The sequence below is a fragment of the Thamnophis elegans genome, chromosome 2, assembly GCF_009769535.1.
Source record: "Thamnophis elegans isolate rThaEle1 chromosome 2, rThaEle1.pri, whole genome shotgun sequence".
Lineage (NCBI taxonomy): Eukaryota > Metazoa > Chordata > Lepidosauria > Squamata > Colubridae > Thamnophis > Thamnophis elegans.
The window spans coordinates 173,456,836-173,471,552 of NC_045542.1; the positions used below are offsets into that span (position 1 = coordinate 173,456,836).

The 14,717-nt window shown below is 40.7% G+C and overlaps 1 protein-coding gene across 1 annotated transcript; it reads left to right on the forward strand.

The window, feature by feature from the left end:
* Positions 1-1,389: 1,389 nt before the first annotated feature.
* Positions 1,390-12,875, forward strand: LOC116502604 (zinc finger protein 557-like). The gene is made up of 6 exons (XM_032208477.1): positions 1,390-2,450; positions 8,030-8,144; positions 8,272-8,339; positions 9,995-10,124; positions 11,242-11,875; positions 12,590-12,875. Exons 1-6 carry the CDS (start codon positions 2,031-2,033, stop codon positions 12,873-12,875), a joined length of 1,653 nt encoding a protein of 550 aa, XP_032064368.1. The 5' UTR covers positions 1,390-2,030.
* The last annotated feature ends 1,842 nt before the right edge of the window (positions 12,876-14,717 follow it).

The following is a 14,717-nucleotide window of genomic DNA, read 5'->3' on the forward strand; positions in this document are numbered from 1 at the left end:
ATTTTCTCCCAATCTTTCCCCATTAATCCCTTCTTTACTCTTGATTTTTTTTCTTTTGGGGGGAACATTCCCCTTTGTCTGCTTTTTGTATTCCTCTGGGAGTCCCAGTGAAATCATCTAAATATTTTTCTTTTTCAAACCCTCTTTCTTCCATAATATCTTCTTGTTCTTCATTTGAACCCTCTTTTACCCCCTTTTCTCTTTTTTCCTGAGCTGAATTCTCCCTCTGAGTACACTCCAACCAGCTGGCTGTCAAAAGTCAATCCTCAAAAAAAAAAAAAGAGGAAAAAATGAAGTAAAAGAAAAAAGGAACTTTCCCCCTGAATTCTTTAAATCTTTAAATCTTATAAGGCTTTTACGTTTTGATCTCCACTTTATCTTTCTTCCTCCATTAAGAATCCCGACTGCCAATTAGCCGCTAATTCCACTCCAGGTCTCTTTTTAGATCCAAATTTAATCTTGTTACATTTGGGTTGGCACTCTCTCCCCCGAATCCAGCATTCTGTTCTAACACCGCTCCTGCACAAACAGCTTAGTCCGGTTGCCCCAACTTTAAAGCGGTCATTTAAATATGGCTGCTGCCCCTACTGTCAGTTTTGGAGAGCTTTCCTCTGACCTACCGAGGAACTGCCGGATTCTGTTAACAGCTTTTTTCTGCATGCTTTCCGCCTGCTAAACTCATGCCCTTGTCACCTCAAGGCTGGATTGCTGCAACACGCTCTACATAGGACTACCCTTGAAAAGTGTTCGGAGACTGCAGCTAGTCCAGAATGCAGCTGCGCGAGCGATATTGGGTACACCCACGTTACACCTGTCCTCCGCGAGCTGCACTGGCTACCAATTGGTCTCCGGACGCAATTCAAGGTGTTGGTTATTACCTTTAAAGCCCTACATGGCTTAGGACCAGCATACCTGCGAGACCGCCTGCTGCCACCTACCTCCCAGTGGCCGGTGAGATCCCACAGATTAGGCCTCCTTCAGATGGCGTCAGCCAGACAATGTTGGCTGGTGGCTCCCCGGAGGAGAGCCTTCTCTGTGGCTGCTCCGACCCTTTGGAATGAGCTACCCCCAGAGATCCGGACCATACCCATTCTCATGGCCTTCAGGAAAGCTGTTAAAACCTGGCTATTCCGGCAAGCCTGGGGCTGTTGACCTCACTGTTGAGGTCCAGCCATGATCAAAATGAATGCCTGTGTTGTGATTTTAAATCTGTCTTTTTTTATTATTATTATTTCTTCTTCCTCTTCTTTTTGTAAGCCGCCCAGAGTCCTTCGGGATTGGGCATCCTATAAATTTTATTAATAAATAAATAAATAAATAAATAAATAAATAAATAAATAAATAATAAATGATTCATTTTTCTTGTCAGGTACATGTATACATCGGAACTAGACTTGTTGTTTCTCTGTGTCATATAATATATGTGAGCATATGCATAATTATGTATTTTAGTTTCTCATGTTTTAGTATTGTATATTGGAGATGGTGCCCTTTCAGAGCTGCAACGAAATTTTATTTTAGTGTATGCCGATTATTGTACATTCAAAGTGATAATAAATTATTCTATCTTATCCCATCGTAACTTAACCTAATCTAATCTAGCCAAACCTTTAAAAAAAACTAGCCTACCCTGGGGGAGGGGGGGGCGGAGGAATAGAAAATCCTCCAAACATAAAACATTTATATAACATATTCCATGCCTTGATGAAAACTGGGACTACATTTTGCACCACGCCTGATGGACACACAGACACAGAAATACTCACAAGATCCATCTCAATACAACTGCAATACATTATCAGCTTCTCATTAATGAGAATGAATGTTGTTCTGTGCTTAAATCCATGACCTTCTCATTCTTTGAATTTATTTTCTGTTCCATCTCAGATGCAGAAACTAGAATCATCACAACAACCTTCCTAAAAACAAAAAGTTAACTCTTGGGAGAAGATCCTATGAATTGAATGGTGTTTGGAGATCTACAAGATTCCTAAGAACGATCTGGAATTTTCCAACCGGACAGAGAAAGGATGCAGAAACAACCGTTACCACATGAGGGTACTGGAAAAAGCACCTCGGATGTCAAGTCAGGCAGCTGTGGGAAGATCTGGGCAAGAACTGGACAGAAGATCCTGGGGAATAAAACCGTCATCCGTTCAGAGATTCAGCCCTGCAACTTCAGAAACATCCAATACCAGGAGGCTGAAGGTCCCCGAGGACTTTGCAGCCAACTCCACAACTTTTATAGTCAATGGCTGAGTTTAGAAAAGCACACTAAAACTGAAATGTTGGATCTGGTTGTTTTGGAGCAGCTCCTGGCCCTTCTGCCCCTGCCGATGAAGACCTGGGTGCGAGAGTGTGGAGCAGAGACCAGCTGCCAAGCAGTGGCCCTGGCAGAAGGCTTCCTCCTGAGTCAGGCAGAGGAGCTGAAGGAGCAAGTCGAATTGCAGGTGAGAGACCTTCATCTTGGAAGTCCAGAAGAGAATAGAGAATGTGTTTTGAGTATTTCACCCCTACCTTCTATACTTCTCTCATCTTCATAACATGTGGAGGAGATGTTTTACTAGTTATTGCAGGACATTGTTCCATTATCCATTCTGGAGCACAGACTGGAGAGAGCTGTTCCTTTCTTGCACATTCTAGGCCAATGATGGTGAATCTTTTTCTTATGGTATGCCTCAGGAGCCTGGTGAGGACAAAAAACGGCCCTAACGGGCCAACTGGAAGTTAGGAAAGAATCAGTTTCTGGCTTCTAAAGAGCCTTCAGGGGGCTGGGGAAGCCGTTTTCACCCTCCCCGGGCTTCAGGAAATCCTCTGGAGCCTGGGGATGGCAAAAACCGGCCCCAACAGGCCAACCGGACGATCAGGAACAAACTTCCAGTTGGCCCGCTGGGACGGTTTTTCATGGTCCCCAGCCTCCTGAGGCTGTCCTGAAGCCTGGGGTGGGCAAAAAAGGCTTTCCCTGGCCCTCCAGAAGGACGAAATATCAGGAAGCTGACAGCTGGTGTGCAACCAAATATCACTTCATATGTTTTAGTCTCATCTTTGTTGCTCTTCTCTACACTCTTTCTAGAGTCTCCACATCTTTTTTTACATCGTGGCGACCAAAACTGAATGCAGTATTCCAAGTGTGGCCTTACCAAGGCATTCTAAAGTGATATTAACACTTCATGTGATCTTGATTCTATCCCTCTGTTTATGTAGCCTAGAACTGTGTTGGCTTTTTTGGCAATTGCTGCACACTGCTGGCTCATATTTAAATGGTTGTCCACTAGGACTCAAGACCCCTCTCACAGTTAGTACTATTGAGCAAGGTACCACTATACTGTACCTGTGCATTTCATTCTTCTTGCCTAAATGTAGAACCTTACTCTTTTCACCATTGAATTTCATTTTATTAGATAGTGCCCAATGTTCAAGTTTGTCAAGATCCTTCTGTATCTTTAACTTATCTTCTGGAGTGTTGGCTAATCCTGCCAGCTTAGTGTCATCTGCAAATTTGATGAGTTATCCATTTATTCCCTCATCGAAATCATTTTTTTTAAAATATATTTTATTCATTTTCACATTCCATTTTACAATCACTTATATACAGGGTATTTGCTATAAGAAAAAAAAAGAAAGATAAAAAAAATAAATAAAACAAAATAAAAAAGAAAACACAACTCATCATTCACAACCCCACCTGGCACTTCCATCCTCCATACACCCCATCTACCCCCTCCAACTTTCCTTTCCTCCCTCTAACACTCCCCTCCTACTTCCCTTTCCCCTCAAACCTTCCTTCTCCCCTTACTCCCAACACGCCCTCCTTACATTCCCCTTACTCCTCCCTCCTCTTTCCCTCTACCTCCCTCCTTGGTGTATGCCTTTATTCAAGTGTTGTTTAATCTGATAAAAAGTAAAATAAACCAAGGAAAAAAAATATAAAGAAAGAAAAGAGAAAAAAAAAGGAAAAAAAAACAAAAAACAACAACCGTATATAAGTGCATTCTTGTTCTTATTGAGACTATGTTAACACCCACCCACCCACCCCCCATAAATCCCCATCCCTAATCCTCCCGACTTCCCAGGGCCCACACCTGGCACTGCCTTCTATCTAAAGTATCTTGTGTTCGTATGGATTAAAAATAAAAGTAATATATTAAAGGAAAGAAAAACAAGAAAAAAGAAAGAAAAGAAAAAAGAAAAAAGAAAAAGGAAAAAAAAGAAAAAGAACTCTTTGTGTTAAGCTCAGCCCCCCATCTTTATCTATGCTTAAATAGTGTAAGTCATTCTATCTATATTTTATTCTCGTCTCTTGCTTCTTTGTTATTTACCCCAACCTCCTGTAGACTCTCCCATTCCTCTTCCTTAACCTTGTATTCAGATAAACATTTATACAAATTTGTATAGGCATCAATATACAGTCTAACTCAAAAGTAATCCCTACCAGTAAAATTTAAGCAGCGTGGATCATTCCACATATTCAAATATTACTTTACAGAAAAATAATCAAACTTTCCCTTCTAATAGGATTTAAACAGCGTAAATAATCTTTCTTAACCATATTTTCAAACAGTAATTCAAAATAATCTAACCAAACCTTCCCTTCTTAGTAAAATTTAAGCAGCGTGGATCAAGTATTACTTTACACAAAAATCAGTTTACATTCTATCTTAAGATGATCCCGACCGGCTTTCCCTTCTAATAGGATTTAAACAACGTAAATCATTCCGCATGCATTTTACCCTCATCCCTTGCTTGTCTGATATTTACCACTATCAAATTTATGCAGACATTAGTTTAAGATCTAGCTCAAAATAATTTCACCAAACTTTCCCTTCTAATAAGAATTAAATAGCATGGATCATTCCACATATTCAAATAATACTTTCAACAAGAATCAGTTAACCTTCTGTTTTAAAAAAATAATCTCGTCCAGCTTTCCCTTCTAACAGAATTTAAACAACATAAATCATTTTGCATCCTTTTACATATATACATTCAATATCACCCCACCAATATACGTAAATCATTCCGCATGCATTTTACCCTCATCCCTTGCTTCTCTGATATTTACCGCTATCAAATTTATGCAGACATTAATTTAAAATCTAACTCAAAATAATTTCACCAAGCTTTCCCTTCTAATAAAAATTAAATAGCATGGATCATTCCACATATTCAAATAATACTTTCAACAAGAATCAGTTTACCTTCTGTTTTAAAGTAATCCCTTCTAACAGAATTTACACAACATAGATCATTCCGCATTCATTTTACATATATACAATCAGTATCACCCCACCAATAAGTTCCGCTTTTTCTACCGGAGAGAGGTCGCAAACCCCCATTCAGTCCACAACTTTGGCAAATATTTTAAAATGTCTAAATCCTCGATCTCCGCTTTTCTGCTTCTCCGAGGGAGGAAAAGCTACCCCCTCCATCTTGCAGCCATGTGGTCTGTTGCTTGCCTTCTCCTTCAGCTTGTCTCTCCTCTTTCCCAAGTGAATCAGGAAGTCCCACCTTCAAAGTCTTGTAATAGAAATCTCGAGCCTCCGAAACAGAGTTAAGACGAAGTCTTTGATTCTCAAATGTGACCGTAATGCCGGCTGGGGCCTCCCATCTATATTGAATCTGTTGATTTCTAAGCTCTTTTGTTAAAAATGCATAGTCTCTTCTTGCTCTCAACATCTGGAAAGGTATTTCTTTGAAGACAATCAAGTCCTGGTCATCAACTCGCAGACTGTTATTATGAAACTTTTGCATAATCGCGTTTCTGGATTCTTTTGTGGAAAAATATATAATTATGTCCCTCGGGAGCTGTCGCTGTTCCGCTACCAACGAGTTCTGGCGATAGATTTTCCGAATCTGCCAATCAAAGTTAAGTCCCGGGCTTCCCACCGCATGGCTGAAGGCTTCAACAAAGGTCTGTTTCAGATTCTCTCGCTCCTTTTCGCGGAATCCTCTGACTCTTATTGCGAATGCCTTCTTATTAAAATTTATCATCACGAGCTGTTCTTGAGTGTCTCTAATTTTTTGTTGTAATATTTGAATATTAGTAGTCAAATTAAAATTAGCCTCCTCCAAGCTTTCCAATTTATTCTCTATTTCAACAGAATAATCTGACAGGGCAGACACGGCTGCAAACGTATTCGCCTTCATTTGGTCAATTTTAGACTTTAAATCATCATATAGCTCCAATACAAATTCCTTAATGTCTTGTTTAAAATCATTAAGCATTTGAAAGAAAAATTCCTGTGTTAAAAATTCTCCAGTAGAGGGCGTAGGAGACAAGGGCTGCGATTCCAGTATAGATTCTTTAGATTCTTTAGGCACATTTGCAGAGAGACGCTTCGATTTTGACCTGGGTGCCATTATAAATAAACAAATAAACAGTGCTTTCGCTCCCCTCTGTTTCCCAAAAAAAAAATTTTATTTTGTTAAGGAGCGGTCTGCAGGAAGGTAAAACCGGCTAAGTACATCCCCTATCAGTCACCAACGGAGAGAAATTGCCATTTTGAAGTCTGTTTAAACAAAGAAGGCTCTAAGACAAATGGTGCTGGTATTTAAGATAGTAATAAAAGCATAAATCTCACAGGAGTGGGACCCGCCCGTATTAATCCTAGCTTCAAACAACTTTGCTTTGTCCTGGGGGGGGGGGGCTCGCCTGTCTGGGGCTGCAAAAAAGGCAGCTGAGAAGAACTGGCTGGAGATAAAAGCTCCGCTCACGCTGGGTCTAATCTCTGTCCACAGCCAAAAAAAAAGAGAAAGGCTGTGGATTGCGAATAGACCCTAGCACACAGAGCTACTCCCTGCCCCTTTCTTAGCCAAAAAGGGGTGATATCTATGATCTTATTTAGATATACAGACCAGATCTCTGAGAGGAGCTCGGTTGAGCCCTCCTCGGCAACAGGCTCCGCCCCCCTGGCCTCTCCCCTCATCGAAATCATTGATGAAGATGTTGAAGAGTACTGGACCTAAAACAGAGCCTTGGGGTACTCCACTGCATATTTCCCTCCATGTAGATGCAGTTCCATTGAGGACTTCACGTTGAGTGCAGTTGGTCAGCCAGTTACAAATCCATTTGTTGGTGATGCTGTCTAACCCACATTCTTCTACTTTATCTAGGATTTAGGATTTAGGATTTATTTCATTTATATGCCGCCCTTTTCCCCAAAGGGGACTCAGGGCGGCTCACAACCCAGTCAAGGGAAAGGAGGTACAAACAGGGGATAAAAGACAAACGAACAATACACAATTTAAAAACACACAACAACCATACCATTCAAGAAGGGGGGACAGAAGCTCTTTAGCCCCAGGCCTGCCGGAATAGCCAGGTTTTGAGGGCTTTGCGGAAGGCCTGGAGGGTGGTGAGGGTTCGAATCTCCACAGGGAGTTCGTTCCAGAGGGTCGGAGCAGCCACAGAGAAGGCTCTCCTCCGGGTAGTCGCCAGTCGGCATTGGCCGGCGGATGGAATTCGGAGGAGGCCTAATCTGTGGGATCTAATTGGTCTATTGGAGGTAATTGGCAGCAGGCGGTCTCTCAAGTACCCAGGTCCAATACCATGAAGGGCTTTATAAGTGACGACTAGTAGTAGGTTATGGTCTACCTTATCAAATGCCTTACTGAAGCCCAAGTAAACTATATCGATGGCATTCCTCTGGTCCACTAATTTTGTCACTTTGTCAAAGAATGCAATAAGATTAGTCTGGCATGATCTTTTTCACAAACCCATGTTGGCTTTTGGCTATTACTTTATTTACTTCTAGGTGTTTGATAATTCGTTGCTTGATTATCTTTTCCAGAATCTTTCGTGGTATTGAGGTCAGGCTGATAGGTCTGTAGTTTTCTGGATCTATTTTTTTTTCCTTTTTTGAAGATGGGAACCACATCAGCTCTTTTCCAGTCCTCTGGCAGTTCCCCGGTGCCAGAGGACTGTAAAAGAGCTGATGTGGTTCCCATACTGGAGAATTGTAGTTGTTTATTGAGAACTAGAATCCACTTCATGTTGTGTGATGTATTTTTCTATTCTCTTTTCTCCAAGTCTTTCCCTCTAAAGACCAGAGAACCTATGAGAAAGAGGATTCCATCCAATCCCTCTTGGGAGCTGTGTTCCATGAGGATCTATCATGAATCCTCAAGTCAGGACATCTCAAATGGTAATCAAAAGTCCACCCATTCCCAAGAGAGATTCCAGCTCTCTTACCTTCTCTGTCTCTTCCCTTCTGTAGAATGCCTCCTGCTATTTTATTAATTATCCATTTAAACTTTCTGTCTCCTTCACAGGGAAGAATAGAATGAATTTGACTCCTTTTTATGGTGTTGCTGAGAGAGTGGTTGATGCTCCAACTGAAGTAAGAGAGGAATAGTAAAACATAAAATGTTCATAATGTGAATGTTTGCTGAATAGGTGCTAGTCGTTACTTTTAAAGCCCTACATGGTATTGGACCTGGGTACTTGAGGGACCGCCTCCTGCCAATTACCTCCCTACGACCAATTAGATCCCACAGATTAGGCCTCCTCCGAATACCATCAGCTAGCCAATGTCGATTGTCAACCCCTCAGGGGAGGGCCTTCTCTGTGGCTGTTCCGGCCCTCTGGAACGATCTCCCCGTGGAGATTCGGACCCTCACCACCCTTCTAGCTTTCCGCAAAGCCATCAAGACCTGCCTATTCCGGCAGGCCTGGGGCTGATGAGTTCCCAGCCCCACTTGAATTGCTGTGACTGTTGTGTTGTTTTTAATCTGTTTTGTGTATCTTGTTTCTGTTTTGTTTGTTTTTTGTATTTCCCCCTTCCCCACTTGTTTGTTAGCCGCCCTGAGTCCCTCGGGAATAGGGCGGCATACAAGTATAATAAACATCCAACATACATCCAATAGGGATCCTATTAGTAATTTTTTGGCATGGAATTGTGGAAGACTACTCAGTAATAACTGGAGGGCGGGCAAGGATAGTTGATGCGCAAAATATACATTGCAACGCTTATTGCAAAGCCTCTCAACTATCAAACGACAACCCGGCCTTCACGTGGTGCCCCCCGTTCCCACCAATCGGGCTCTGTCGACCCTTGGGACTGGCGTCCCCTTGGGTATATCCAGCCGAAACAGCTTCCATGGATCGCCGTATCCATCCCTTTTTAGGGCTAAACAATATCGGTTGCCTCAATGTGCAAACATTGCTACAAACAGGGAAGCAGGCCCTTCTCGCTAAAAGTATTTACGATTAATAGCGACTGGCTGCACCACCTGACAACCCTAGCCCAGGACCGAAAACAGTGGCGTCAAATTCCCATGGAAGTCGCCTATACCCACGATGGGTGAAGAGGCGTCAAGTACAAGTACAAATAACTGGAATAATCACATGGTCCCCTTACAGTTTCTAACATGCCTTGTTTATAACCAGTGATAAGAAAAATAATGGAAACAGGTTAAAAGATAACGCAGATTCTTAAAGTCCAAATAGAGGGCCGGATCAAGGCTCTTCAACCTTTAAAGGGATTTCTTGCACTCTTGATTTGGGCCTTGAATTTTGGACCAACAATCCACCATTGGAAAGGATGAGAAATGCTCTTTCCAAGCAAGTTTCTCTTCTTCAGCCATTGGGTTGGAGCACAAGGAGTGGATTCTTTGTAATCTGAAGAGCAGCAGAAACAGGGCTGCTGAGTCTTTGTCCATTGATGACACCCATATAAATCCCTGAATGCCTCTCTTTAATGACCGTTTTGAGCATGGATTATTTGTTCTGGGAACACATGAAGCCTTTTACTTAAATGGTAAAAAGAACGCACATGCGCACACACACACACACACACTGTTCTGCAAACACTGGGTGGATTGGAGTGAGTTAGAGGTGGAAATTCCATGGCCCATACCAGTTGATTCTCTCCAGATGCTGAGTCTTTTTGATGCACCCGGATAGACAGGCTGGCGGGCAGACAGACAGACTCAGACAAAAAGTGAGATTCCTTCCTTTCACTGCTGATGTTTGTTCTGTTTTCTTCTCATTCAGGAAGGTCTTGTGTCCTTTAAGGAGGTGGCTGTGTATTTCTCCGAAGAGGAGTGGTCTCAGCTCGATGATAATCAAAAAGCACTATATCGGGAAGTCATGCTGGAAAATCATAGGATTGTGGCCTCTTTGGGTGAGAATATACAAGACTTTTTATCAGATTAAAAACTACTTATTTTGAAAACAAAATAAAGAAGATACAGTAATATGATTAATGGATAAGAAAAAAGTAGGATAAAATTTTAAAAAAAGAGAAAAGAGAAAGTAATAGTTATATTTTCCCTTCTTTATAACGTTACATCATTGTTTCCTCCTTTACATAATTTATCCTTTTTAATCTTCAAACATAAATTTGATCACAAGTTCTTTTTTTCTGCCAAAAGTCCATCGGGGTTTCCAATCACTAACAAATATAGATACTATCCTTTCCCTGATAAGAGTCATCATTAGTCATCATTGAGTATTTAATGATCTTCTTCAACCATTCCATCATCTAATTATTGTAGAGTCCTTCTATTTTTTTGTTTGTAATACTCTCACTATGATTATCGTACTCCGAAACAATCTTCTATGAAAGTTGATTAGTGCCAAAATAAAGTGTTCTGATTTCAGTTGGATATTAATCTTTATGCTTTATGTTGTTGAACAATATTTGAGAACTATGCTATTTTTCCATTATTAATTTCATTTGGTATTTCCACAGCTCAAGTTCTAATCGCTCTCTATATGTTATCCATTGTCTTTCCTTGCAGTTTTTTTTCTTCTGAAAGCCATTAGGATATTTTAGGGCACAGTCTAAGTTTCTATCTATTTCATATTCTCAATGTGGTATTTGTAACATTATGGTTTTGAAACCTAGATTGATCCTAATGTATCATACCACAAATATCCATGACGTCCAAAGAACTGTATGTGTGTGTGTGTGTGTGTGTGTGTATATATAAATTCTTTTTATATTACAGCAACTCCCACTTCTTATAAAACCTTACAGCAGAATACAAAGTATAATTTCAAATTGGGAAACCAAATCTTTCCATTTCCTTTGAAATTTGGAGAATTTGATATTTAATCCATGATTTTCTCTTGCCATGTAAATGTATCTTCCAAAATTTTAATCAAGAAAGTCCCGATCAAATTCTTGAAGAGCTTCTCTGTATCTAAAAAGTTTGAAACAGGTTGTTTTTCATTATTTTCAATCTTCCTATGTTTCACTCTTTTAAACTTATTTTCATTTTACTTTTCTTGTGAAGGTAATAATGGGGAGGAAGATGAAGATTCCAGAGAACTATTCAAAATGATCAGTCGTAGATACAGTTTGAACAACCCTACAATTTTAATGGAAGTAGGAAGCCATGAGAGAAACGAGTCAAATAATTGCAATCAGGAAAGTTCATCTTCTGTCCTTGAAGCAATGAAAGCCTCTGTGGCCCAGCAAGAAAAAATAAAAACGAAATATAATGAAAAATGTACAAAACTATTGATAAACAAATTGGATACAGATAAGCACGATGGAATCCAAATCAAAGAAGATTATATATGTAGAGATAATGGAAAAAGCTATAAATGGACCCTGTCTGTTCCCCATAATAATGAGTCCCGTATATCTCCAGAAAGGATCCATGCAGGAGAGAAGACATATGAATCCATGGAATGTAGAAAGCATTTTATTAAGGACAATCAACCCATTTACCATAAAAGGATCCCCAAAGCGGAGAAAAGATATAAATGCATGGAGTGTGGAAAGAGCTTCACTTTTAAGAGTTCTCTTTCTTTGCATTTCCGGATCCATACGAGAGAGAAGCCCTATACATGCATGGAGTGTGGAAAGAGCTTCTCTCAAAGTAATTCTCTTACTTCCCATTCCCGGATCCACACAGGAGAGAAGCCCTATAAATGCATGGAGTGTGGAAAGAGTTTCTCTCAAAGTAATTCTCTTACTTCCCATTCCCGGATCCACACAGGAGAGAAGCCCTATAAATGCATGGAGTGTGGAAAGAGCTTCTTATCTACTACATCTCTTACTTCCCATTACTGGATCCACACAGGAGAGAAGCCTTATAAATGTATGGAATGTGGAAAGTTTTTTTCTACGAAGACATATCTTAAGACTCATGAAAGGATCCACACAGGGGAGAAGCCTTATAAATGCATGGAGTGTGGAAAGAGCTTTATTAAGAACTGTCAACTTATTTATCATACTAGGATCCATACAGGGGAGAAGCCGTATAAATGCATGGAGTGTGGAAAATGCTTTACTGACTGTAGTCGTCTTATTGGACATAAAAAAAGCCACACCGAGCAAAAGTATAAATGTATGGAATGTGGAAAGAGTTTTTCTACAAAGACATATCTTAAGACCCATGAAACGATCCACACAGGGGAGAAGCCTTATAAATGTATGGAATGTGGAAAGAGTTTTTCTAGGAGGGCATATCTTAAGACCCATGAAAGGATCCACACAGGGGAGAAGCCTTATAAATGTATGCTGTGTGGAAAGAGCTTTATTAAGAACTGTCAACTTATTTATCATACTAGGATCCATACAGGGGAGAAGCCATATAAATGCATGGAGTGTGGAAAATGCTTTACTGACTGTAGTGGTCTTATTGGCCATAAAAAGAGCCACACAGGGCAAAAGTATAAATGTATGGAATGTGGAAAGTGTTTTGCTACAAAGATGTATCTTAAGACCCATGAAACGATCCACAAAGGGGAGACGCCTTATAAATGTATGGAATGTGGAAAGAGTTTTTCTACAAAGACGTATCTGAACACCCATGCAAGGATTCACACAGGGGAGAAGCCTTATAAATGTATGTTGTGTGGAAAAGGTTTTATTATGAACAGTTATCTTAACTACCATAAAAGGATCCACACAATGTAGAAGCCATATAAATCTTAAATCTGGAAAACGTTTCAAGAGGACCAATGGCTGTATTTCCATATACAAATACATTTGGGTGGGAATCTTTTGAAATATTAGGTTTTAGTTGTTGAAATATATGCATTTCCTAATTATATTTACTGAATTAGGAAAGAGGTTTTGACTTTTTTTGCCCTTCATGATATTTTAAGTTTATATTTTCTTTTCCATAATCTGTTTCCATCATTTTGTAGTTTCCCCTTTTTTTACAGTCAGAGATGAGACACAATTTTTCCCCTCTTCATTTGTCTTCCAAGGAGGCTCCTGAGGTAAAATTTCTGAAACCTCCAGCAGTTTCAACTTTCCCCCGCTTTTGGGACTGGTTTTCTTTTTCCTCAGTATTATTTCCTTTCTCACAAGCAGCCCCTTGTTTTTTTGGATAATTCTTGGCTTCTCCTGGAGCCAAACATTTGACGAGTGCAAGTGTATTGTACAGAAGTAGAGAACAAAAACTGTGAAAAATCTCCCATTTTCCTGGTTGTGGCTTCCTTGCGCCCCTTCCTGGATTGGGATGCCCTATGCACAGTCACTCACGCCATCATCTTTTCTCGCCTGGACTACTGTAATGCTCTCTACATGGGGCTGCCCTTGAAGAGCACCCAGAGGCTTCAGCTGATCCAGAATGCGGCTATGCAGGTTGTCATGGAAATACCTAGGTACTTACACCCCTTTTAGGCGGCCTGCACTGGTTGCCGGTTGTTTTCCAGGTGCGATTCAAGGCATTAATTATGATATTCAAAGCGCTCCATGGCTTAGGCCCAGGGTATGTGCTAGACCACCTACTCCACCGTCTAGTACGATCCCGCAGAATTGGTCTCCTCAGGGTACCATTGGCCAGGCAGTGTAGGCTGGCGACCCCCGGGGGGGGGGAGCCTTCTCTGGGAGCGCCTTCCCTTTGGAATGAGCTATCCCCGGAGCTTCGCATAATTCCCGACCTCTGGTCCTTCCAGCACGCCCTAAAAAGTTGGCTTTTCCAGCAAGCTGGCCTAGCCTGAATAAAATTAATTATTAATTTTAATTGTTAATTTTAATTTAATTTCTAAATCTCATTGTAAATGTCCATTGGATTTTTTGGATAGTCTATTTAATCTTTCTTTTAACTTTTATGATATATGTTTTTATGTTGTATGCTGCCCTGAGTCCTTTGGGAGAAGGGCGGCATATAAATCCAATAAACCTATAACCTAACCTTGACCCATCTTCTTCCCTTTCAAGCTGGACTTTGCAACAACCACAAGACACAAAATGTATTTCTTAGAGAGCCTCCTGGTCCTCATCTGCCCACCTGGCCATTTCTGACTGGGTTTAGCCTGTGTGGAAAAAACCCTATTGTTTTTACAGAATTGTAAGAAGACCTGTGAAGAAACTACATTGTATACATTTTTAATTTCATGAACTAGGCTGAAGTTTGTGAATTGTATATAGGAAGACCTCTCTTATGCTAGAAACCTGCCTTAAACAGAATTTATTGATATGATAGTTACTCTAGAACAGGAGAGTTCATTGAGGGCTACATCAGGGTTGTCTCTGAACTCGGAGGGTCAGGGGTGTGTATGGCTGTGGGTGGCCACGGTGGGCGTTTGACACAGGCTCAAGATGCATCCCCCCCCTTCTTTCTTTCCGCAGTTGTTTACTATAAACATTTTCTTATCTCTTCTACCAGATATTACTGACAAACATTTATTACTTATTCTTCATACTCCACTAAACTTTTTATTTCTAAATGAATACCCCACTGTTTTATAGTAAATTGCTTTTCCAGGCAGGCCTTCTCGCCCAGATTTAAGCACCCTGCGGCCCGGA

Coding starts and splice junctions, on each gene's coding strand:
- LOC116502604 (XM_032208477.1), top strand. CDS start 2,031: ATGCAGAAACAACCGTTACCACATGAGGGTACTGGAAAAAGCACCTCG. Junction 8,145..8,271: donor AAGTCAGGACATCTCAAATG/GTAATCAAAAGT, acceptor TCTCCTTCACAG/GGAAGAATAGAATGAATTTG. Junction 10,125..11,241: donor TAGGATTGTGGCCTCTTTGG/GTGAGAATATAC, acceptor TTTCTTGTGAAG/GTAATAATGGGGAGGAAGAT.